General features: G+C 41.1%; 3 protein-coding genes across 6 annotated transcripts in view; 2 read left to right on the top strand and 1 right to left on the bottom strand.

Annotated features, from left to right (window-relative positions):
* Positions 1 to 471: 471 nt before the first annotated feature.
* On the top strand, positions 472 to 12,914 carry casd1 (CAS1 domain containing 1). The gene is made up of 18 exons (XM_039820041.1): positions 472 to 701; positions 1,891 to 1,987; positions 2,552 to 2,672; positions 3,630 to 3,674; positions 3,764 to 3,826; positions 3,948 to 3,992; positions 4,116 to 4,239; positions 5,564 to 5,778; positions 5,923 to 6,342; positions 6,586 to 6,675; positions 6,761 to 6,880; positions 7,141 to 7,297; positions 7,489 to 7,568; positions 7,942 to 8,043; positions 8,228 to 8,368; positions 9,387 to 9,464; positions 9,882 to 9,974; positions 10,278 to 12,914. Exons 1-18 carry the CDS (start codon positions 569 to 571, stop codon positions 10,545 to 10,547), a joined length of 2,394 nt encoding a protein of 797 aa, XP_039675975.1. The 5' UTR covers positions 472 to 568; the 3' UTR covers positions 10,548 to 12,914.
* An 85-nt stretch (positions 12,915 to 12,999) lies between these two features.
* sgce (sarcoglycan, epsilon) lies at positions 13,000 to 24,565 on the bottom strand. 4 transcript variants are annotated; one of them, XM_039820043.1, is made up of 13 exons: positions 24,183 to 24,565; positions 22,722 to 22,829; positions 19,400 to 19,522; positions 18,615 to 18,772; positions 18,080 to 18,152; positions 17,084 to 17,282; positions 16,295 to 16,457; positions 15,893 to 16,107; positions 15,363 to 15,389; positions 14,679 to 14,867; positions 14,274 to 14,317; positions 13,797 to 13,834; positions 13,000 to 13,623 (listed from the first exon to the last, which is right to left on the bottom strand). In XM_039820043.1, the coding sequence occupies exons 1-13, from the start codon at positions 24,229 to 24,231 to the stop codon at positions 13,573 to 13,575; spliced, it is 1,437 nt and encodes a 478-aa protein (XP_039675977.1). In that variant the 5' UTR covers positions 24,232 to 24,565; the 3' UTR covers positions 13,000 to 13,572. The 4 variants fall into 4 exon arrangements, with proteins under 4 accessions (XP_039675977.1, XP_039675980.1, XP_039675978.1 ...); XM_039820046.1 differs by lacking the exon at positions 22,722 to 22,829 and having other exon boundaries at positions 24,183 to 24,559; XM_039820044.1 differs by lacking the exon at positions 15,363 to 15,389 and having other exon boundaries at positions 24,183 to 24,558.
* ppp1r9a (protein phosphatase 1, regulatory subunit 9A) overlaps positions 22,215 to 25,298 on the top strand; it is a 50,698-nt gene continuing 47,614 nt past the window's right edge. Inside the window, exon 1 of the mRNA XM_039820031.1 lies at positions 22,215 to 22,389. The gene's annotated coding sequence lies outside the window, so the exon portion shown is untranslated. The remainder of the gene's footprint in view (positions 22,390 to 25,298) is intronic.

The raw sequence follows: 25,298 nt of genomic DNA, 5'->3' as shown, positions 1-25,298 counted from the left end.
GATACAGAAACCCCTGGGTTGAACCTGAAGTTACCTCGCTAACGCCAAATCTTGCTTCGTAGGGTTTGTTTAGCTTCTACTGCTGCGTTTATCCACACAACTAGTGATCACACTGAATGCCGACATTTTTCCAGCAAAGCTGAAGTTTTGTTTTCAAAAACCTTTTTGAAGGCACCGAACGTAGGGGATAGCCGGGCCAGTTGAACTTACAACTTTTTAATTAAACGTAATTTACAAGGAAAGTTAATATTTTGTCATTAGCAACCTACACCTGTCATCTGTTAACAGTGTGTACATTTGCATTTTCAGCTTTGAACAAAACCGTTCAGGAATTATTACAGCAAAAGTGGGACGTGCGACTCCGATACATTATCCTAAAGTACTGTGGTCTGCATAAATAATTAGTTGGATTAGCTAACTGAGACTTATTTGTTATTTTTATTTTTTATCTGCACCTGCTTTAATGAAGCAGGAAGCGGTGTCACAAGACCAGGCAGATGGTGCACAGGGAGGAGCGCCGCTCGGCTGTAACAGCAGCACAGATGCTTGTTGTCATGGAGGAGCAAAGATGGCGGTCCTGGCCTATAGCCTGGGCAAACGCGAAATAAATCAACATTTTACCATAAAAAATGCCAAATTGATATCGATAGTAGTCGTCATTGTACTCCTCGTGTTTCACACAGCTTCGCGCTACTATGGAGGTAAGTGGTCTCCCGTTTCTTAAAGTTACTGTTGGTGCAGCCAGTGAAACACTTGACACCAGCTATTGCTAATGTTAGCTGGCTAGCTATCTATTAGCTAGCTATCTGTTTGTGTCTGCAAGTACTTCTCTTTGCGAGTCGGTGCAGTGCCGCTATTCAGTGTTGCTTTTAAAAGGTGAGAGATACTGGATGCTAGCCTTAGAACGCAGATAACGTTAGATGGTTGCATAAATGGACTTAATTCACCAGCGGTAACTTAAATCGGCTTTGTCTGGCTAGCTTAGCTGAATAAAGCTAACACTGCATTTAGCTGTGTTTACATGCTCCTGTCAGGGCACGCTTGGTTACTGCTTGGAGAGACGTGTGTAACGATAGGTTGATGCTGCCAACAGTTGACTTAAATAGGCCATTTAAATCGCCTGCATATTCCGTTTATTATACACAGATAACGTTACATGTTACACTATCATATAAAGCTTGTCAGTTATGTGGTGTAGTAGCTAAAACTAGCTAACAAACTCTAGTGTTAGTGGTTTTGAACAGTATTGTAGCAGCTCGCTTTTTGTCTCAGGTCTTTCACAAGTTTGCATTACGCATAGATTAGTTAGCCACATCGATCAAGACAAAACGCACACTCATGTTCAGGTATTACAACAGGATCTACTTTCATGTTCAGGTATTACAACAGGATCTACGTATTACAACAGGATCTACTTTCATGTTCAGGTATTACAACAGGATCTACTTTCATGTTCAGGTATTACAACAGGATCTACTTTTATTTGTCCCACACCCTAGGTTGACAGCGATGCACAAAGCGCAGAGTTTGGTTATAAAAAATATATTATCATGGACATGCGTACGCCTACCATACATGTTGCATAGAGTCGACTTTGTTCATGAAAAGAAACCACAATTAACCTCTGTGTACACACTGAGAGCAGCTTCTTTTGCAGGCGACACTATATGCCCATTCATTTTGCACACAAATGAATAGCTGGAGAGATTTATGGTTGATGGCTTCATTTTGTGCTATGGCCCCTAGCACAGCCCTAAACTGAATGAAAAGCCAGGGTAATAGAGACAGCAGGTTTCACTCATAGTCACAGAGAAACTATGAGTGAAAGCAAGAGAACAGTGCTTTTTTTTGTTTGGTCTTACTGGGGGGTTATCTGTGTCTTACCTCCAGGCGGAGACTCATGTGAATGGCTGCTGTCCAGAGGACGTTACTTGGGGGAAAACGTATGGCAGCCGTATGGCTGCATGATGCACAAATACAAAAGCATGTGAGTCACACTAGCAGTATGTTAGACAAAGATGAACAAAGAAGTGTGTGTGTGTGTGTACCTGTTTTACTATATTCGTGGGGTCCAAAAACCGGGGACTACAATATACTTGTGGGGTCTGCACAGCCTCGTGGGGACCAGCATTTTGGTCCCCATGAGTTTAAAGGGCTGTTTCAGGGTTAAGACTTGGTTTTAGGACTAGGGTTAGAATTAGGTTATGGTTAGGGTGAGGGTAAGGGTTAGGGTTAGGCATTCAGTTGGGATGGTTAGGGTAAGGGGCTAGGGAATGCATTATGTCAATGATATGTCCCCACAAAGATAGTAATACAGACGTGTGTGTGTGTGTGTGTGTGTGTGTGTGTGTGTGTGTGTGTGTGTGTGTGTGTGTGTGTGTGTGTGTGTGTGTGTGTGTGTGTGTGTGTGTGTGTGTGTGTGTGTGTGTGTGTGTGTGTGTGTGTCTCAAGATAAGATCTGCTTCTGATGAGGTTATAGAATGCAACGAACCAGCACCCAACACATAAATGATTGCTATCTGCAGTTAGGATTTTCATTTTTGTTTTACAGTGAAGCCAAAACTTGCCTTGCTGAAAAGCGAGTGGCCTTTGTCGGTGATTCACGAATCAGGCAGCTATTTTACTCCTTCATCAAAATTATTGACCCTGAGCGAAGAGAGGATGGAAACAAGGTAAATATGAGAAGAGGCACCATGTTAACCCAGGGGCTTTCTTTGGAAATTGTTCACAGAGGTAGCAAGAGAAGTTGGACAAACACAGAAGTGTTGATGGTGCACACACAGCCTACAGATCTAAAAAAGTGAAGCACACCTCAAGTGTACACTTGTGTACAAAAGAAATAACAAAGTGCAGAAATTTACAGACATTCCTCTATTTACTTTCCACTCATGTGGCCTGAGCACTGTCAGCTGTCTATAAACTAAAAGTATCTGATGAATAAGTGATTCTAAAATTTGTCTGCTTTTTAATCTACCTTATCTCACCATATATAGCCAAATACATGTTGAAAAGAGCAGACAGAGTGGTACAGCAGCATTTGTCATAGAGCTGATTGTGTCTCCCTTTTAAGAAAAGTTTGTTCTTCACACACTTCTGATTGACGATTTTGCCTCAAACTTTTTCTGAATGGGACAAACTAAAGCCAGAATGACAACCTATAATATGTAGGCCTTACTAATGACTCATTTACATGACATTACACAGTCATTTACATAGCTGAATATAAAAATATCCCAAATGCAATTAATTTACTGCTATACTTGCTGCTCTAAAGCCTGATACTTCAACTCAACATATGGCCCTAATAGGAGAAATAGTCCCAGTGATCTTTATTTCCACTTAGCATTTATATAGATGTGATTTCATTAAATACCTCAAAATATCTCTAATAAACACTTACATGAAACACAAAACGGGTAGAATTGAGAAAATGTACTTGGACCAAAAATGTGGGGTACTATCAGTTGGTTTGCACAAAAAAATCATCAACAAAAGAAATGCAGCACTGGAACGTACCACAGTCCTGCAGCAGCCATAACTATTTTTGGTCTGATATCAAGCAGGGACAAAGAGGAACACTATTTGCCTAACCGACTTTGTCTCTGTCTGCCCGCATGTAATGTCTGAAGCACGAGGACATTCCCTTTAAAGATGAGAGTTCCTCTGTTAATGTGGTAAGCTATTTCTGGATTTGTTTTTATCTCCTTTTCTCAGTCTGTAAAAACATACTCTTATAAAACATCTATGTCCTCTTTGTGTGTAGGACTTCCTGTGGTATCCAGAGGCAAATAATTCAATGAAGGAGCGCTTAATGTCATGGACACACGTGAGCATACATGTTAAGATCTGTTATTTACAAGTTGGGATGTTTCAAAATCTTTACATTGTCCACTGGTGGACATGGACATGGATTTGCTTTTCTAATTGCAACTTCTCTCGTGTTTCAGGAAGGTTCAGCAAAGCCAGATGTTGTCATCCTTGGAGCTGCAACAGTAAGCTGTATAAAGTAGTGCTTAGCCATGCTTGCACATTTCACAATAGACAAAAAAAATAAATAAATCAAGGTGGCAGAGTTATGTCAATCTTAATCTCATCTGTTTACCCATTTACCACAGTGGTCCATCAAGTTGCACAGTGGCAACAGCGAGACACTGCAGCAGTACAAAGCCAACCTGACGGCCATTGCCGTGCACCTGGAGAAGCTGGCTGACCATGGAGAAGTCTACTGGGTCCTGCAAGGTATACTCAGCGTCAAGCTTTTTATGATCTGTCATCTCAGTCAGGTTAGTAAAGTATTACTGCCTGTCCCCTTCCCCACAGGGATTATGGCGCTTTTCCATTACATGGTACCTGCTCGACTCACCTCGACTCTACTTGCCTTTTTTGGTTTTCCATTACGAAAAAAAGTACCTGGTCCTGCTAACGGATACTTTTTTTTTGTACCACCTCAGTTGAGGTTCCAAGCGAGCTGAGGCGAGCCGAAAAGGTGACGTGAAAACCTGCAGGCTGCTGACTGGTCGGAAAGAATCGTCACTGATCACTGCGATTATCTCCGCAGCGAGTAGTGACTCTAGAGTCATATATATGTGAGAGAAACTAAGTGTCTCCCCTGTTCTTTCTGACCACGGTGGGAAATCTGGAGCAGTAAACGTTAACTATCTCTTTGATATCATGTTGTTTACGGAGACGTAGAACCAGGAAATGAGTTGGGGAAAAGCCATTAAAGCAATGCTACTAAGCCACGCCCACGGCAGTCGCTATGACGACCAGCCACGCTGAGGCGGTACTAAAATCTGCAATGGAAAACGGACGCACAGCGCGTCGAGGCGAGTAGAGTCGAGGCGAGTCGAGCAGGTACCATGTAATGGAAAAGCGCCATTAGTCTCTGATGTGATTGCTGCATTTGTGTCAAATGGGATTACCATTAGAACGGCTTGATGGTTCAAAGCATTGATTCCAAAGTGTTCACACAGCTGGTTAGTTACCTCAGCGTATTTTAGGTGCTACAGTGTCATCACTAAATCTTTATTTCCCAAGTAGTATTTTTGACAAAAACGTTTACATGATTGTAGGGCTGTGCAATTAATCGAAATTTTAATCATGTTTACGATTTAGGCTACTAATGATCACAAAAACAGAATAATCGAGAAAAATTATTCTTTTGCACATTGCATTCTGCAAGTAAACTCTTATTTTGTCGTGTTCTGAATTGGGGAATGTTCAAATGGGAAAAGTATTGGGTGGAATTTCACACTTCAAGTTGTTTTCGATGTTGATTTGTTTAAATGAGATTTGTTTTTTGTTTGTTTTTTTAAGTTCAATAATTGCAAAATCTTTCCAAAAGTCCCTGAATCGTGTTAAATAATCGTGATTTCAACATTGACCAAAATAATCGTGATTATGATTTTTCTTTTTTCATTATCGAGCAGCCCAACATGATCGGTAATTTCACACGTGATTGCAGGATTTGGTGAATATCAACTTCTCATACATGCACCCTCTAAACTAAATCTCTTTTCCTATTCACGCTTCCCAAAACACCCATCACACCTCTGTCCTCTAGACCCAGTAAATGAGGAGGTGTTGAGTGAGAACAGGAAGATGATCACCAACCAACAGCTGGAGCTGTACAATGAAGCGGCTGTGGACGTGCTCAACAGCAGCAAGCGTAACAGCAGGTCCCGGGTCAAGCTGTTGGCTGCGTCCCGACAGGCTGCACTGGAAACCATCACCCAATCAGACGACGGCTTACACCTGCCTGAGAGCACCCGGAATGTGGTAGGCAGGATTTCAGTTAATTTGAGATTATTTGCTGGCAGTTAGATTATTATATATTCAATGGTTCAGATTCAGCTATGATGGCAGCACAGTCCTTGCATTTTGTATTAGAATCTTACTCACCCAGTGGAATTGTCCTGTCAGGGAGCCATGATCCTCATGAACTCTGTGTGCAACGAGCTACTGAGGCCCATTGACGGCTCCTGCTGCCAGACGTTGCCACCCCCAAACCTCCTGCAGAAACTGTCAGCGTGTTTCTTCCTGGGCTCGGCCCTGGTCTTGCTGGTCCTCCATGTCCTTGGCAACAACCGTCACCGCCGACCTGTGCCCTCAGACGTGGAGAGCCTAGAGGAGAAGAAGCCAGCAACTGCAGCTGCCCCCTTGGGTCTGAAGGCGCCGTTTCAGGCCCTTTGCAGGATGGGCCTCATCATGAGCTATTTTTACCTTTGTGACAGGGCAGATGTGTTCATGAAAGAGCAGAAGTTCTACACTCACTCCACGTTCTTCATCCCTTTCATCTATATATTTGTCCTGGGAGTGTTCTACAATGAGAACAGCAAGGAGGTGAGATGGTGCTGATAAGTGCAATATTTGGGTCTAGTGTAACTGTTCCATATGTTTGAATTGACATTATTATATAAGTCGTAAGTTCCTATGGCCTCCTTGAGTTTTTTAAGGAAGTAGGAAATGTACCGTAGTAGAGTTTGATGAATTGGATTGTCCTTGCTGTTGCTAATAATGCACCAAGTTGAAAGTTTGATATCTGGTTTACAATTCAATACGTTTTTGTTTTTCTTTGTCAAACAGACCAAATTACTCAACCGAGAGCAAACGGACGAGTGGAAAGGCTGGATGCAGTTGGTCATCCTCATCTATCACATATCTGGAGCCAGCGCTGTGAGTCCTAAATATGTCATCTACACATCCATTTGAGTATTGATATTTCATATAAAGGCATACAATATTATTTTTTGTCTTTCAGTTCATTCCAGTGTACATGCATGTGCGGGTGCTGGTGGCAGCGTACCTTTTTCAGACTGGCTATGGACACTTTTCCTTTTTTTGGCTCAAAGGAGACTTTGGATTGTATAGAGTGTGCCAGGTGAGGGTTACAGTCAGTTATACTTTAACCAGGATCTTGCAATCACTCTGTATGAGTTAATATTTTAAATGAGAGTCTAAGGTGAAAAGGCATTTTAGTTATTTTTCGGGAGTGTGACTACCGTTACTAATATTGTTCTACTTTAGCATGAAGTCCCATTACTAATAACAATACAAATACAGTTTTTTGGTTTGGATTATTATCAGTGTGATGCTATCATTGATTAATCTGTGTATGTTTCTGCGTTCATTCCACTCTAGGTGCTTTTTCGTCTAAACTTCCTGGTCTTGGTGCTGTGCGTGGTAATGAACAGACCCTACCAGTTCTATTACTTTGTCCCATTGGTCACCTTCTGGTTTGTCGTCATCTACGTAACGCTGGCCATGTGGCCTCAGATCCTTCAGAAGAAGGCTAACAGTAGGTGTCAGAATTAAAGAATATTCTTTTATTTATTCACTTACATGCGTCATACCCTTGGAATAATTCCTGCACTATGTGAATTAATACCCACAATTAGTTTGACTCAATAAATGTAAAAGCTGTCATAAAAATTCCAGCAGCAGGGTTGCATTTAGACTAGTCTAATGGCTGTCCTGTTTTCTGAACAGGTAGTGGCTTGTGGCACCTCGGGGTCTTGGCCAAGTTACTGGGCCTCCTGCTGTTCATCTGCGTCTTTGCCTTTTCACAGGTGGGTGAATTAAAAAATACTTGAATCCCACTAGCCACATTTGCAATCTCACTTTAGTTTTAAGTTTGTAAAACTTCAAATTCAAATTTGAATTGGTTTCTTTTGTTGTTTTTCATATGAACAATTTCAATAATTATGTCCTTAAACCTACTTTAAAGTATAAGAATGTTGTATTTGATCACATGTATGTTTTCTAGCCCAAATGAAGCAAAATGAATAAATATGCATTAGAATTGTGAATGTGTAGTACATTTAATTAAACAGCACTCCCTATTTTGAGAACTATTGCACTATACTATCGTAGTTTTTACTCAAATGTATGGTTCAAAGCCCTGCTTGTTTTAATATTCATGTTTTGGTGTTGTGACTTCAGGGTTTCTTTGAGCGCATCTTCTCTGTGTGGCCCATCTCCAAGCTCTTTGAGCTGGACGGAAGCGTCCATGAGTGGTGGTTCAGATGGAAGCTAGACAGATTTGTAAGTCAAATGTGTTTTGCTCCAGTTGCAACCCACTTTAGTAGTCTTTGCATTTACAGACGTTGAAATGTAATATGTGGCAGAGTACATCAAAAGCTTGTTTCCAAGTGGGACCAAATTTTCCAAACTTTGTAAAAAAACAAAACAAAAAAATTGCTTTAATATGGTAATGGTTCTTTTGCAGGCAGTGATACACGGCATGTTATTTGCCTTCATCTATCTGGTGCTTCAGAAGTGCCAGGTGCTGTCAGAGGGCAAGGGAGAGGCTCTCTTCTCTGCCAAGGTTTCCAACCTGCTCCTCTTCCTCTCCGTCGTCTCCTTCATAGTAAGACACCGTTAACCTTGGGTTTCTACCAACACTGGGGTTTAGACTTATTATTTTAGATTTCTGTAATCTTCCCCGTCTTTAAGGTCCTTTTCTTTCCAAATCGTATTTGAGTTAATGAACAAAGTGCATGCTGACAACAGCAGCTTAATAGATAATGATCACACAGGAAAGGTGGGTACTTACTGTACATACATGCCACACCTGGTAACTGCCCTAACAACCACAATTATCTGCTCTTAATGCTCTTGTCACTACCCGATATGAGTCGAGTGCAGATGTGAGTTGTGCATGCTCACATTTAAATGGTTTACGGCATAACGCCAAGGCATCCTGATCTGGCTGCATTGTGAAATCCATAAAATAATAAACTTTTCGAACGGAAATCATTTCAAAAACGTTTTAGCTATCTATGATTGTTTGATTTCTAACTTGTAGCCAGCAGTGAACGAACTTCGTTATGCAGGTCCATTTTTATTGTATTGACATCACAGAAGTCTCTCGTTAGCAGGTTCTTGTAGGCTGCTTCAGCCTCTAATCTAACTGAACTGACATCAGGGATCATGTCGTGAAAATGTGATGCCTTACGCTAAATAATAAATTACTGCTATGTAATGTACCTATCTCATTATTCTGTCGCTAACAGCAAAACAGATCTGCGTCTGTCGCAAAGTGACGCATGCGCAACTCACATCTGCACTCCACTCACATCGGGTTGTGACAGCTCTTGTGTTCATGTTGAGAAAGTTCTTGTTTTGAAAAAAGGTCTGAAGAAGGTTAGTAAACTCAGTATAGCGACCTACGATCTATTGGTCTCACATGGAACATGTACTGTATATTGTGCAGCACTGAGGCAGCTGCAGCTCTGTTCTTTGTTGACTCCCCCAAAGCAGTTGGGGATTACAGTAGCTGCTTTGGTCGAGGTCTCCTCAAACTAAATTAACCACTTCCTTGTTTCTTGTTGCAGCTGAAGATCAAAACCTGTTACTGTAACTTCTCCTTTTCCCCACCCTCCTAGACATACTCAATATGGGCCAGCAGCTGCAAAACCAAAACCGAGTGCAATGAGATGCATCCTTACATCTCTGTTGTCCAGGTAAAATTTTTGTATCTGCCCTTTTTTTCTTTTTACTGCCATGTGGTTTTACATAAAAGTCTTTTGTAATTCATTTGGATTGGCCTTGAGATGTTATTATCCTAGTCACATGACAGGCTAACATGAGTGTAACAACAAGGGAGTTTTCTTCTTTCATTGCTAAAGATAGAACTGGTATTATATAGAGCCAGTACCCACTGGGGAACTGTTTGAAGTAGTGCAATAGGTAAGTCCATAAAGAACATAGTTAAGCTTATTTCCCCTAAACTGGCTGATTTTACACCTCACATTTGACTTACAGTAGTGATTGTAAATTATATCACTCTAACTTGAGGGATTACAACTTTGACTTCAGCCTGCTACTTCAAATGATACTTCAAAGAATCTCACAGTGTCCCCTAACACTCTTGTCAACAGATTTTGGCCTTCATTCTCATCAGGAACATTCCTGGCTACGCCCGCTCTATTTATAGCTCATTCTTTGCATGGTTCGGAAAGATCTCCTTGGAGGTAAGAAGAACATGACTAGCAGTAGAGTTGCAATAACGTAATACAAAGTTTAGTTATATAAGTGCTACAATAAATCCTTCTATTACAAAGGGCTTTTCAAAGGTTACCATAAAACAATAAAAGAAAAAAGTAATCCGTAGCTAAGATGAGGTAACGTTAATGTGGAAGCAACACTAATACAATACTAAATACTATCCTTACTAGCTCTTGTGTGTGACGATGTGTAGCTCCCTGGAGGCAACCAAGTTAAATTGCACATATGATATAACATAATATTGAATATGCTTTGATTATCTTCCTCAGCTGTTCATATGCCAGTACCACATCTGGCTGGCAGCAGACACCAAGGGAATTTTGGTCCTGATCCCAGGAAGCCCTTCACTTAACATCATGGTCAGCACCTTCATCTTTGTTTGTGTGGCTCATGAGATTTCCCTCATCACCAATGACTTGGCCCAGGTGGTCATCCCCAAAGACAGCATGTCCCTGCTGAAGAGACTGGGGGCCGCTGGGCTTTTTAGTCTGGTTGTATTGCTGCTGGCCAGTGGCAGCCAGCCCACACCCGGCGCCTAATGGACACCTCTTGATGGGAGGAGGGGGGGCACAGCAAACCTGCCAAGCCCCTGCTGAGGTTGAAGTGAGGTCCAGATCTAAGCCGGGAGCAGGCCCAGTGTTTTAGCCTACTGGTGGCCACAGGAGGCGACCTCAGTGGCGTTGAGTGACAACACAGGGCGCTGTGGGAGAACAGTGTCTCTCTGCTGGCCATGTTTAAGTCTTTACTTTTTGACTGTGAAAGTTGCACACTGAATATAAGAAAAAATGCTCCCAAAAAAAGTGGTTGCTTCTTTCAGGGCAAATAGCAAGAGAGAAAAGAAAAAGAAGAACAACACACTCAAAACGTTTACGTTATCTGGATTCAATAGAATAGCAGAGGAGAGATTTGGAATTTTGTTTAAAATGAAAAAAGGCCCTTATTTTAAGAACTCCTGCTTTTTTCCAGCGTTGCTACTATTTAGCCAAACGCGCTAAGAAGTTTATTTTGTCACATACATTACTTCCTATTATAACTTCACTCTGGAAGGGATCACTAAGCACACACTCCGTCCACATGGCAGTAGCAGTTGAGGGTGTTTTTATTTAGGTGGATCCATAATCTACATATTCAGATATCTAAAATCAAATGTTTCAATAGTACTGAATTTTGTTATCAACATAACTTTGTACAGTATTTCTGGTGACTAGTGTCACCAGAACTAAACTAAACTAGTGTTAGATATCCAAATATGCAAAATATGGACGAACAACAGGCTTGGGCGATCAAAAAAAAAAACTGTCAAGACTAAAATTTGAATTTGGAGTGCAATTGTTAAAATGTTGGATTATCCCTCAACATATTTTTGCTAATGTTTTTGTGAGCGATTTTAGAAATGTTTGCCTTGTGCTGAAAGATACCGTGGTCACCTGCTGTAGCTCTGAAATTCTATGTGATATGTACAGTATTTAATGATTTAAATTAAGCTTATATTTTATACAGTTTTTCCTTTTTTGGGTATTTGTTTAATTTTGTACTTTGTGCTCATGACTGCTGTTTGTGAAGGAAGTATTACATGGATAATTTTGTACTCATCCCAGCATCTCATAGATGAACACTTGCCTCAGAGACGCATTGCGGAGGTTGAGCCTTTACAGTCCAATACCCGTCTGTCCTACTAACTCACTTCATAGTCTGTGTATATTTGTATGATAGAGTGAGAGACTTTATTTTATACAGCAATGCTTCAGCAGTGTTTTTAGTCCTCTTTTTTTATGCCTCTTAGCTCTGTTGGAAAATGCACTGGCTTGCACATCCTTACATCTGCTATCACAGCCAGTGAACCTTTTGGTCAGTGAGTGAAAAAGTGATTTCTTAGACTGAATGCCTTTGGACATACGGTTTCTCTCATTGGCTTATAGGTACAGCACATCTTCAGATATGCGTAGTCACATCTGTGGTGTAGCCTGTGATCGCAATCTTCCGTCTACTCTGCACTTTGCATAAGGGCCACATCAACATTTAAAACCAACTACTAAGCGATGTGCCAACAGAGCTAAGAAGACATACTGCTGCCGCTTAAAGGAAAATATTGTATATTTTGTCAGCTGACAAATGGGTGGCGTCTCTTTGCCAATATATTCTTCAGACATTTAAAAGAGATTAGCACTTTCATTTTAAGACCTGCATTTTCTTTCTATCTTTGGAGTGAAATACAATATTCAACATGGTACCGTTGCAGATACTTTCTGTACTGTTGTTTTGTTTTTTTTGTTTTTTTTGGGTAAATGTTTTGTCAAAGGTCATTTGGCAGATACAAAAAATATATAATGTACCATTCAAGCTGTATTGCTTATGAATTTTCAGTTGCATTTTTCATCTACCATGGGGTAGTAAAAGATTGCTTTGTTCATTGTTTTCTACACATTCATGTAGCTTCTCTTTAAAAGAAAAACATGGGTCCACAAATAATTAATTTCTTCTTTACAGTGGAATAATTTGTCTTCAGCTTCGAGGCTTCTCGTGTCATTTATCTGATGATGTGCAGTTCGGGCCAAACTGAATAACAGCCAAGTCAATTAATTTCTATAACCAGTCATCACCTCACTGTATAGATGGCATTTCCATGTTGCAATTTCCATTGATGTGTGAAGTTTACTGATCCGTTTTCTTGTCTATTACCGATCAACCGCTATACAGCTATACATTTGGTAATTGTTTCAGGCCTTAATAGATCTTTTTGGTCATGTAAAAGCAACAACTATTTATACCCCTGTGCAGGGACCTCTTTGAAATATGTTACATGTAAAAAAAATAATTGATGTCTTAAAAATGTGAAATGTATCCATATTATTTATAAATGCCTTTTATTCTGTTGTACATTGTTAATAATACCTTCATAAAACATACTTTTTTGGCTTTTTGTTTTTTGAAAAAAAACAACCTTTCATGTCATTCAGATATTAGTCTTTTTAATTATTGAGACAAAGGAACTTGCTGTAAAAACATTATTTTGAAATAATTTATTATCATGTGACACATTACATTTAATTAATAACACATGACAACTAAAGCATTTCCATGTAAAACTCCCTTTTCCTCTTAAGAGGTTCATTGTGCAAAGCAAGTAGAAATACAAACATAGTTACAAATATTCAAAAATATTGTATGTATTCTTTTATAATCAGCTAAGCTCTTATGATCTCTTTCACACTCACTCTTCAAGGTGGTCGATCTGGCCACCATTGTTGCCAGTTGCAGTGTATTCCGGGTACCCCTTGCTTTCAAGTAAGCTCACGACTTTGCTTGGTTTTAAGGGGTATCTAGCCCTTCCCCTTAGCCCTACTCCCTCGATCAAAACGAGAATTGGGATAGCCCTTACTCTCACATGAACGCGCAAAACTAAGGGGAAGGTGTAAGACAGAGAAATGAGATTCAGCCTAAGTGCATATGGATGATACATCTTTGTAAAGACACTTCTGACGCATGCAGATTGGCACAAATGTTAGAAAAAAACAAAGATATAGATATGAAATCAAAGTCGGCACCAACGCCCGTTGTCTCTGGTCACAAATTCAGTGCCTCGGCCACCTTTCTCTCCTCAGGAATACCATTTACCTAGAAGGAATACGTAAAAATAAATGTTAAACTTTATTGGCAGCTACTCTCATTGAAGTTTTGATATAATAGCCCTTTTTAGCATTAGAGATGAGCTGAAATAACTTTGTTAAAAAAAAAAATAAGTCATGGATTTTCTCTACACTAATTCATAAACAGACTGCACCACCTACCTCCAGCCTTCGAAATGTTGACATGACATAATTATCTCCTTTGTTAGCAGTGAACAGAGAGAGCAGCAGGTTAGTGCTAGAACGGTCATGCAGCTGAACACTGTACACAGGAGGGCGCTCACACACCAACACCAGAATTGCAGGGGGTTGAGGCGCCACTACACGAAGAATAAGCTCTCATGCCGGATTTCTTGTGGAGTCGTAGCAAAATGATTTGCTCTCAATAATCTGTGTCCAAATGAATAAAGTCTGGATGCTTGTATTTTTACAGTGATGCAAGGAGGGAGAAAGTCTAAGGTCTGACTGCAAAATATTATTTATATATATATATATATATATATATATATATATATATATATATATATACCCTCAATAACTATGAGTAACAGAAGTCTATGCAAGCATCTATATTTGTAATTTATTATTTATTAAATAGTTACATCACATATTACCCATTCAGATGAAGGAAATACTAACCTGATGGCCGCTGCTGTGGTATCGTAATCTGGTTTTGCAGATTCCTGAAATTATTAACAAAAAATAAACAGACATTCACATACATTACAGGAGTGTTTAGTATCATGTGCTGTACTTATATTAGCGCATTTCTCAAGCCCATTAGGAAAAATCATGGGACAGCTTGAACCTTTTAAGCTCTAGTCGTAGGCCTGCCTGAGTGGCTTGCTGCAGCTTTAGCTGTAAACATGGTACTGTTAGACGCACTGAAAACAAGATTAGACAATAATGGCATTGTTTTACTTATATTTATATAATGACGCCTATAAGCCAATCATCTGCATGCCTGCTAATGAGCACGGATGCACGTGTGAATGTCCACACGTGCTTTTCTCTTCACCCAAACCAAATCATCTTTTAACTCACGTCTGTGTCTGCATGAGGGGCATGCTGGTGGTCTCATAGTTGTCTGGGTGGATGGGTGGCACCACCTCACCACTGACTGGGTTGAAGACGGGCAGGGTGGAGAGGGGCCAGGAGATTTCCCGGTTCTTAGACATGTTCCGCAGCTCCTTGGTGGACTTCTGGATGGAGCTGTGGTGAACCAGCTCGATGCTGGAGAGGGGAGAGGCAGTGAAGTTAACATGTATTGTAGCTTGTGTTGTCATGGTTGGTGGTGTTATTTTGTCTCATCTGAAACACATTTAAAACATTTGAATATGCAATCACTTTGTATGTGCTTTGATGACTTCTGCACTCAATTCATGCATGGAAAACAGCAATATAACCTCCGCCTTTACCTATCGCTGACTGAATTCTGTACTTCGTCTGACTTATGGTGCAAGATATGCTCTTAGTCTTCAAGACTTATGTACGTTTTAAGCACTTTGTTACTGCTAACAGCATTAATTACCAACACCTGGGCACTGAATTTTTGAGCAGCCCATTCGATGAATGGATGTCAACACACAAATGAGCAGGTGAATGGATATGAGAAAGCTGTCTATGACAACATAGATGACAAAACTGCAAACCAAAGAGGGGGGAGGAGGGGGGGGAACAGAAACAGACCCAAAATAAAGAAAAACACAGGAGAGGTAAAACACTTACTCTGGTGTTTGCATGTTTCTTTTTTCCCTAGAAACAAAACAAAATGGATGAATTAAATACTAGTATTAATAGTTAAAAGAGACATCTACACACAAGTGAATGGATTGTTGGGTAAGACAGAGTGGGACTGGCGATGGGGGTGTGGAACATTGAGTGAGCGAGGGGGCACGTCTCTCCCAGCCTGTAAATGATGGAGAATGATGAACGGATTTATCGTGGATGAATGGCTATCGATGTCGTTGGCTATGCTTCGAAACATCAAGATACATACGTACGTGATGAAATTAACAAAAAGCTGTGACAGATATTCATGGGGAACTTAACAGAAATGGACCATACAACTGGATGGTAATGACAAGCTGCAATTCCAGTCCAGATTGTTGCTCATATCTAAATATCCTGCACTATCCACTACTTGTCTCCCATTCGGTTCTCATATACTTAAGTAACAGTTTCTTTGCTTTCCTCAAATGTTTGTTGGGGTGTCTGGTGCAATATTTGCATAAAAATATAGAACTAAACACACTTACACCCCTTCCCGACGGCAGCACATAGTGTAGCCGAGGATGAAGAAAAGAACTAGTGCCACAGCGGAGGGAACAGCCAGTGTGATAAGGAAGTCTGAAAAGTAGTTACGGCCCATCAGAGACTCAGAAGGGGGGCTGTATTCCCCAAATTCAGGTAGGATCCCGGTGCCCGGGTCGGGACGGGTAATGTATACGGGGACCACTTTGTTGATGTCAACCTGAAGAAATAAGGTGTGTGTCAGAGATGTGATTGTCGTTAAGTATAATGTTTATTCAATGACAGCATTTAGTCCAAACCATTGTTCATGAAGCACAAAGAAGAGCGGTGTACTTGTTCCCTCCTGCCTCAGCATTAAAGAACCTGCGTATTTCAATTCAGGGAAATCTGTACAAGACAATCCTCACCAGAGAGATTTTACACCAATCAATGTGAAACTGAGCCCTGAACTTCTTGTCACAGCTGATGACCGGCTCCATCTCCTGACTGCAGCGCAGCTGGTTATGTGGGCTTTCCACCTCCCGCAGGCACGACGAGAAGGCAACATCAGCGCCAACCATCACATACACTCTAGGGAGGGGCAGAGACATGGAAATACAAAGCATGGGAGAAGAGAAGAGAAGATGGAGCCACATTTTACATGTTTATGCTGAGGCTTGTAATAGTCAAAGTATTTCTCCTCCACCGAGTGTTCTCCTACATGCTTTCATCTTCCAAAACGTCAGCATGAATCTTTGATGCACAACTTATGGCAGTACATGTGGGCAGTACTATTCCCCTCTGAACTACACCAACTGACAGTATCTGTGAGTGCTGACGGCCAAGTGTACTCATCTAATTCACTGTGAGCTGTGGATCCCCAGGGCCCCAATTAAATAAAATGTCAGCATGATTTGAGTGGGCTGAAAATATAAGCAATTGAAGAGAATCTTTAAAACTGTTAAACCTCATGCTTATTGTGTATGAGTTATCCAGAGAAATTATACCAAAATCACAACACTAATCCTGCACTTACTTCAGTTTTTAAAATACAAAATCAATGCAAAGTGCTATAAAATGAGCCTGAAAAGAAAAAAAAGAACTCTGATTTAGCTGTAACTGGATCATCTTTCCTTCAGGATAAAAAAAAAAAAAAAAAGCACTTTGTATTCACAACTGTTGCACTACAAGTCCGGCCAAACCTTCAAAATCCTTACCCTTCCTTAAGGTTGTTGATGGGCAGGGGCACACGGCCGCCACGGTCCAGCGCCGAGGTGATGTTTATGGCGTTGAGGCGCTCAGGCTGCCATACGTTCTTCACCGCTCCCAGGAAGTCCCCCAACACCTCGCTGGCCAGCATCTCCTCTACATTCATGTTTTTGATGTAAAACTCTGCCTGGTAGGGCAGAGGGAACTCTGTGTATAGAGAAGGAGAGAGAGTTAGAGAAAAAGGTGAATGGCAGTAAGAGGAGGGAGAAAGAAGCCAGGAGGGCAGCTACAGTGGTCTTCTGCTGACTAAGACATCATTAATACTTTATTACTGCTGCATAGTTGATACTGATTTCACCAATCTGCTGTGTTATGACTTGGCTTCCTTCTGGGGCCAGATGGCAGATGACATCACAGAAAAGGGAGAGTGATGTCACGTTAGCACCCCGAACATCTGCTGAGCGTTCAACCAATTCAGTTCATATTGTACTGCATGTACAGCGACTGGTCGACAAGCCACTGAGCAAACATACAGATGCACAGATGTGAGGTGCAGTCACACAGATGACAAGGAACAGCTGCTTCCTATGGTTGTATCATAATAATTCATAACTGTAACATATTGTACCGGTTACAGGACTGTGTGTTTACAGAAGTCACAACATATGCTGATTTATGCCAACAGCCAACCTGTGATATTTGACTCATCTAAAGACTTCGATTTAGACTGTTGACACAATATTCTCACTACAGTGTCTTCAGCAGATAGAGTTTGGAAATTGTCTATAATTGTTTATATGAAACGCACAGTTGGATCAAAACAATATGTTGTTTTTGTTAAGAAATGATTGATTAGTTCTCGCTCACCAAAGTAGTCGAAGGCAACATTTTCTCCTCAGGGAGGTCCATTACATTAGTAGTACTGAATGTGCTCTCAGGATTTAATCAGGATAGTTGCATAGTCTGATCTCTGATTCCTGTAAGCTCTCATAGGCACCTCTTACCTTCTGTGGCCATGATGTTTATGACCAAGTTGTGCCGCGCCGTCTCGAAAGTGCGTCTGTTATAGGCAGTAATCTGCAACACACAGGGATGAAAGTTTAAGCCCAGATCAGTGCAGCTTATATCGCAGCCGCCCTCTGGTCAAGGCTGAGCTAGATACACTATGCAGGCCCTGTACCCAAATGAGACACCGTATAGAGGCCCATGTGCGCCGCTGGGAATGCTAAGCCTTTTGGGAAAAGAATTTCAACAGTAGCTTATGGGGGACAAAGACAGGATGAAAAAACATAATGGAATTCAAGTCTGAAGACTCATAGCGTAACATTGTACTATGCTATCACTACATGCATACAAATCAGATGTGCTTAGTAAAATCAATCTAAATGTGTTCCTACTTCATTACCTTTATGTCAAATGTCATATTCTTTTAATTTAATGCTTTCATGTTGTTCACTTTTCCTTCCTTGACATATTAAACAGAAGCACAAATGCCTTTATCTTCCTTCTCTTTACTTTGAAAGTGGTCCAACCACCCACCTCTATGACTGAGGGCTTGCCAACATGTTCTGCGGTGGGGGAGCCATAGAGCACTCCGTCGCTGTGCTGGGTCCTCTGGATGTAGCGCAGCCAGCCTGGCCTGTCGGGGTAGCCCATCAGGTTGGTGTTGAAAGTGATCGGGTCGCTGCTGGCATCACCTGTTGGCACAGCTGTTCAATGAGGGGTGACCCAATGATCTGTTATGGGTCAGAACCAATTCAGTAATGTACATTTAGACCCATTAGCTGAATTGTGAGATGTGTTGCCAGCAGCAGCTAAGCATTTTCTACTAGTGCAATGTGATGAATGGACAATGCACTGTTGCATTTTTACAATGACTGCGCCAACGACTAAATTGTACAAATGTTTTAATCATTTAGATAAGGAAAAATGTCAACACAATCAGTGAGTGCAGAATGTATGAATGTGATGGTGTTATTAGAGCTGCAAAGATTAATCGATTAGTTGTCAACTATTAAATAATTGGCAACAATTCTGATACTCAATCGGTTTTATTTCTAAGATTAAAAAAGTAAAAATTCTCTAATTCCAGCTTCTTAAATGTGAATATTTTCTGGTTGCCTTACTCCTCTATGACAGTGAACTAAATATATTTGAGTTGTGGACAAAACAAGACATTTGAGGACGTCATCTTGGGCTTTGTAAGATACTGATCGACATTTTCTGACATTTTTTATAGACCAAACAACTAATTAATCGGGAAAATAATCAACAGATTAACCAACACTGAAAATAATTGTTAGTTGCAGCCATAGGTGTTATACCTGATTTCGGGTAGGGAGGAAACTCTCCTTTGAAATACTCTCTCTCCAGAACGTGGACGAACAGAACTCCTGCAGATGGGTAGACGTTACGGTCTGCATGCGATCTCGACAAGATGGTGACCACTGAAACACAGATTTTAAAAAGAAAAATTAGCTCCTGAAAGCAGAATTTTTTTTTGTGTGTGTTTTGTTCATCATCAATGACCTACCAGCAGCACTAATTAGAAAAGAAGAGAATGCGTTAATAGAGAACAAATAAAGCAAATGTTTGGGTTACTGCTAACCTACTTGATGCTTTAATAGATTTGTCTAGATTTCTTGCCTGGCATCTGCATTCTCTTGAAGGAAAATGCATTCGCTTCACACAAGGACACAGTGCAAAAGCAGACAAGCGTGAAGGTGTAGTATCAAATCATTAGGTGCCGGAAAGCAAAATAACGAATTTCAGGGCCAAGGAGCGGAGGTACTGTGAGTAAAAGCAGCAGTAATGAGAGTCATTCAGACTTTAGTGAGTTGTTTTCATGCCCTCCTGCCACCGTGTCTCCATTATGCTCTCTGTTTAGCCCTATTTCAAACACAAACATTTAGCCTTTATTTGTGGAGGGCATTACTTGGAAAATGGCAGCCTCCTTACAACAGTTTACACAATGTAAGACTGGAGGTGATTTGCAAAGCTCACTCCTCTTTGCATCTTCCCCTCTCACTATTTCCCCTTCACTTGCTCGCTCGTCTTCTTTTCAACCTCAAAGCATTTTTGCACTGTTTTTTTATTCTGACCCCCCACCCCCCCTTCTCTCCCTCAGTGGGTGGGCACTCAATTTTTAATCACCATGGGAGACTCAGTGTACAAGGAGGACGAGGAGAAGGAGGGAGAAGAGAAAGAGCAAGAGAGAGAGGAAGGGAAAACTGGAGATCTGTTCTATTAGGTGCGAGAGGAGGAGGAAAAGAGAGTTTGAAGTGTTCTCGCCTGCAGACACCTAACTCTTGACACAGCTACAAGAAGGCATGGGAAAGCTGTGTGTGCCTTCCCGCTGGCAAAATGTTGCACATTTGCACCATTGTTTATCTCTTGCTTCATCTTCTCATTAGCATCAAACCAACATATTCTACATAACTATCATCAGCATCAAAAGGAAGTGAGGCTCTATTACTGTACTCTGAGCCCTCTCCTTGAACAGAAGCTGAGTAATACAGCAGGATTTACATTTTAATCCCAAAGAGGAAGTCAGTATGTGATCTTTGGTTGTAAAGAGTTATCTATCACCAGGGTGCACAAAGGGGTTGTAGAAGATTAGGTGACACAGTAAGCTGCAGATTAGTAAGGAAGTCCACATCTACACGACTAAATTGCCTAACTGCAATCTAAGCGCACTGATGAGCTGATGGAAAGTTATAAAACGGTCCCATATGTATGTTAAACTGGGCTACATCTGTGAACACAAACAGAGACGCTGAACTGGCCATATGTCCGACGTCCCCAAGGGCTCAGTCACAGCTAGATACAATCAATACCATTTAGCGGCCACTAAATGTGGTGTTACTTATAGAAACCTGAGGTTATATCCACCACATCTCTTTCCAAGAACAGACTGAGGGAGCCACCTGAGCATGACTAATCCACGCCATAGCTCCCCTCCCTGCTACTACTGCACCCATGACATTAGGATCTAGGTTATTCAGAGACCAAGAATAAAACCTTATTCAGTTTCAGCACACCAGTGGCGCCCTCGGTGATGACTTGAGTTGTTCTGCAAATCCCACTCTGAATGTGCACGCTCGGATTCTATTACCCAACCCGTTGGGCCTCATCAATTCTTCACCACACAAAGGACCACAGTCACACACTCCTGGTCAAGGTCATGTACTGGCTACTCTGTTCCGCTCAGAGACCAACTGGGTGCGGTGTAAACATTCGAGGCACGTCCACAGATGAGACAGGCAGGACATATGAGCAAGCCCAGATGGCCTGGTCTCACCTAATGGTCTGAGAAATAAGAAATGACCTATGGGATTTGAAATGTGTTTTGGCCTATCAACATTAAAGCTCTGATTCAACAACAAGCGTTTAGGCCTAAAACACGCTCCTGGCAGCCTTATGTTAGCTAGTCTCGCTTACAGGACCCTATTGGACTGTTTTTCAGACTCACCTTTGACTGCAGTCACTTTCAGTTTAGAGAGCAGCCAGTGAGTAAATATCACTAACTAAGCTACACTGAGGCTCTGCTAATAGCATCAAATCTGCTTATCTGTGGCTTGCTGACTTTCTGCCAGGCCTTCTTGAGATGATGGACTGCAGCGCTCCTGTATATAATACATCACCAATTAAAGTTAATACTAGACTGCCAACTGAAGACCTGACACCTGTCAGCTCCCACTGCAGGACAACTGTAAAGTGCATGCTGATTAACACAACAAGCTACACTTTCCTGAGAATTGGGCTCACATACAAATATTCTCTATACATTGCACGCAATCATAATAAACTGACACACTTGCATTTGTTAGTATAGCACTGACAGTTGTTGGGGGAGGTGGAAATGCCTAACCAGGTTTTATGATTTTCTGGGCTGACCTTGGGACTGGCTGAAGTCTCAAGAGTGATGCCTTACTTAAAAATGCCATTGGTAGCATAGAGAGGATACACCACCCTTTCCCCTCTAATGGTCCGCTCTAGCTACGGTAACATCAGCCCCTAGCTAGCTGAGGCAGAGCCAAGGGAGGGACATCCTTTAGTTCTGTACATGTGAACGTCGTCCGGGTCAGGAGGAATGCATGTGCTTCTTTGGTGTTAAGCAGGGAAGCACAGACAACAAGGATTGCTACTGTTTGGACCGCAGTTTTGGTATTCTGCCTTTGACGAGTTTTAGCCTCGTTGTTCTAAACACAGACCTGGAAGTGAAAGTAGTCAGTGTCACAACAAGCACAAGGCTCTGGCTAAGGACAAGAGTGGATAGGAAACAGCCAGTTCAATCTTCTAGCGCTCTGTAAAGGTAAGTAAATCACTGATTTGTCTAAAACGATTGGGTTGACTCAGTGCAGTAAAGTAGCAGTATCATGTTATACAGAAGATATACCTTTGTCTCATAGTTAATGCTTTAGGATAAATTCTACTTCTAGCAAGAACAAGGTTTAGACACAATTTGAATTCAGTAAACTGCTGTTACAGGAAACATAAGTGGGCCAAGTCTGTGGGACAGCAGACAACTGAAAACAATAATGCCAGTATTAATGGGAAACCAGTTGAGCGTGTCACTGTGTTATGACAGGGGGGAGGGGACAGCGGGTCAACACATAAAGTGCACCACTGCACACACCCACTTACCATTTCTGTACAGGGCTGTTCTCTGCTTCAAGCCAATGGATCGCTCCATATGGCCATTTCTCTCATGAAAAGCGGTGTGTTTGACATCATAGGCATGCACAATGTAAACTATTGGATCAATGAATAAAAATAATGAATGGAACCAGTGTGTCTTTTAAAGGCGTTCTGAACTATACATTTGGTATGTTGCCAATGTATTAGGTACACTTAGCTAAAAGGTAAAGCAGCCTAATACAACAGCTGCACTACTAAGTCTTCCTTTATGAATGTTCACTTTTTCTGTTTTAGAAATGCAGATTCAAGTTTATTCATCCTGAAATGCATAACCAAAATGTTACTTAAAATGTAGTGGCAAAACATAAACGTCTTCAGCCTTGATTTTAATTAACTCAAATTTGTTGGGAGCATGTTTAAGATATGTGGTGCATAGAAACTAAGAGCTTCTTAAATTTGAGGATTTGATGCTTTTCTTTGTCATATATGATAGTAAACTGAATATCTTTGGGTTTTGGACTGTTGGTCAAATAAAACAACACATGAGTATCTGTTCTTGGGCTGGGGTGATAATTATATAGGCTATATATGATCACTATTTCTCTGACATTGTATAGACCAAACGAATAATGGATTAATCAAGAAAATAATCAACAGATTAACTGATGATTAAAGGAATTGTTAGTTGTAGCGTTACACCTAGATAAAAGCATGGACACATTTTGTCTTGCTAAGACATTGGTCCTTTAATTCCTGCTGTATTTTAAGGTGATAGTAGGCTGATTTTGTGATTGTAAATGGATGTTAAAATTCAGGTATGAGTCCATATGACTAATTTAAACCAGGATTTCTGACTAACATTACAACCTTCAGGAGGAAGGTAGGCTTATTGTTATTGAAAAGCTGTTGTATTAGACTGAATTAGTTTTATCTATGTGTACTTAACAAACTCGCAACTGAAAGTATATTGCTTACAAACAATGAGTGTACCACTAGTGATGCAGCTGTAACAAAACTGCAGCAGTGTAATATCTTCTCATCTATTCCCCACATATAATTAAGGATAACCTGAGCAGCTAGCATTAGCTACTTAATTAGGCATTCATAACACACCTGGTCTACTTGCTAAATACAAGCCTGCGCAAGAGGAATAACGTTAAGGCTATTTTCGGTAATTAAAGCTGAATCAATGGCAAGAAACATAACTAACAAGACAACGTTATATTCCTCGTTGGAGATGTAAGGTACTGTAGTCTGTACAAACGTTGAATATATAGGCACTCCACCCGTGTAACGGTATGTCTATTGTTAGCCATTTTTCCATGTCTCCTCCTCAGTCTCTTGGAAAAAATGAGCACAGCAGCTAAACAGCAACATGCTAACTAGTTAGCTAACTAGCATGTAAACCGCATCAAAGGCAAACGCGTAAAAAATCGCCGGATATTTCCGAGTTTGATCGATACGTACCCGTACCAAGCCATACCGCGACAGCTGCAGCAGACATGGTGCATAGCATCCTCGTAAATATTTCATGAAAAAGCAAGTTTTATCTAATCGCCACTGGGTTTGACAGCCATAATAATAAGCATCCTGCAGCATTCCTTCCTCCGCCTCCTTCCTTCACTGGAAACAGCACGACTTCTCATTGGCTCAACATCTGGATGGAAAAAGATGGCTGTCTCGTAAAAAAAGGGGCAGAAACACGGTGTGACTCTGAATAAGGAGCGTCGCGCCTTTATAAAATGTTTCTGTGGGATGTTGGTCGCGTTAGACGGGGATTATATTTGTGTCTGCATAGCCTATATCAAATCCAACGAGTGTCTGTCCTATTGCTGCTTTTCTGTTGACCTCTCTCCTTCTGATCTAGGACAGCATGCAGATGCAATTTCATTATCACTATGTAATTCTCTGAACGCATCTTTTCAATGTTTGCTAAATTCCTTAATTTACTAGAGGCTTCTTTGATTGCTTTTTGATCTTTCAGCTTGATGATTTCTTGATGCTTTCCAAATTTGGATCAGGAGTTCGACACACCCTCTTAGTCGCATGCACATACGCAAACCATCACTTCACCAGAGCATGACCTCCTAAACCCAGCTGTTAGAGGGCAGATACGTGTTTGAGAAGTCTGCTCCAATCTGTCCAGACCCCCTGTAGAGACAGTCCTAGCAGACAGATGGTCATGTTTTGGCCCGTTGGCTCCAAGTCAGGCCTGCTAAAGGGCTGTGGGACCCTCAATTCACCCCTCATGCTCCCTTGTCAGCTAACACTTTGATCCTGCAGAAAAGGATTCTAATTCTGGCTAACATGCTGACAGTGATCACTGCATGGCTGTTGTTTAAGGCCAATTTGAAACTGGATGCATGGCTTCCTCCGGTGATAAACATGATGCTATCCATCCTCTGTGCTCTGCAGTGCAATAATTTTCTGTTCCCTCACCCTCCCTTTATACCCTTCAGATTATTTTTAGGTTGCTTAGCAACATCTTCACATAGCCAATGATTGGACTGGGTATGAATGTATCACAACTATAGGTCAATGCATGTGCTAAGATGCACAGTAATGAAGACTGAGAAAACACAG

This window comes from Perca fluviatilis, chromosome 13 (assembly GCF_010015445.1).
Source record: "Perca fluviatilis chromosome 13, GENO_Pfluv_1.0, whole genome shotgun sequence".
NCBI lineage: Eukaryota > Metazoa > Chordata > Actinopteri > Perciformes > Percidae > Perca > Perca fluviatilis.
This window is presented reverse-complemented; position numbering and strand designations above follow the sequence as displayed.

Coding starts and splice junctions, on each gene's coding strand:
- casd1 (XM_039820041.1), top strand. CDS start 569: ATGGCGGTCCTGGCCTATAGCCTGGGCAAACGCGAAATAAATCAACAT. Junction 702..1,890: donor AGCTTCGCGCTACTATGGAG/GTAAGTGGTCTC, acceptor TCTTACCTCCAG/GCGGAGACTCATGTGAATGG. Junction 6,343..6,585: donor ACAATGAGAACAGCAAGGAG/GTGAGATGGTGC, acceptor TTTGTCAAACAG/ACCAAATTACTCAACCGAGA.
- sgce (XM_039820043.1), bottom strand. CDS start 24,231: ATGCTATGCACCATGTCTGCTGCAGCTGTCGCGGTATGGCTTGGTACG. Junction 18,153..18,614: donor GCAAGCCCTCAGTCATAGAG/GTGGGTGGTTGG, acceptor TGTGTGTTGCAG/ATTACTGCCTATAACAGACG. Junction 13,624..13,796: donor CAACATTTCGAAGGCTGGAG/GTAGGTGGTGCA, acceptor TATTCCTTCTAG/GTAAATGGTATTCCTGAGGA.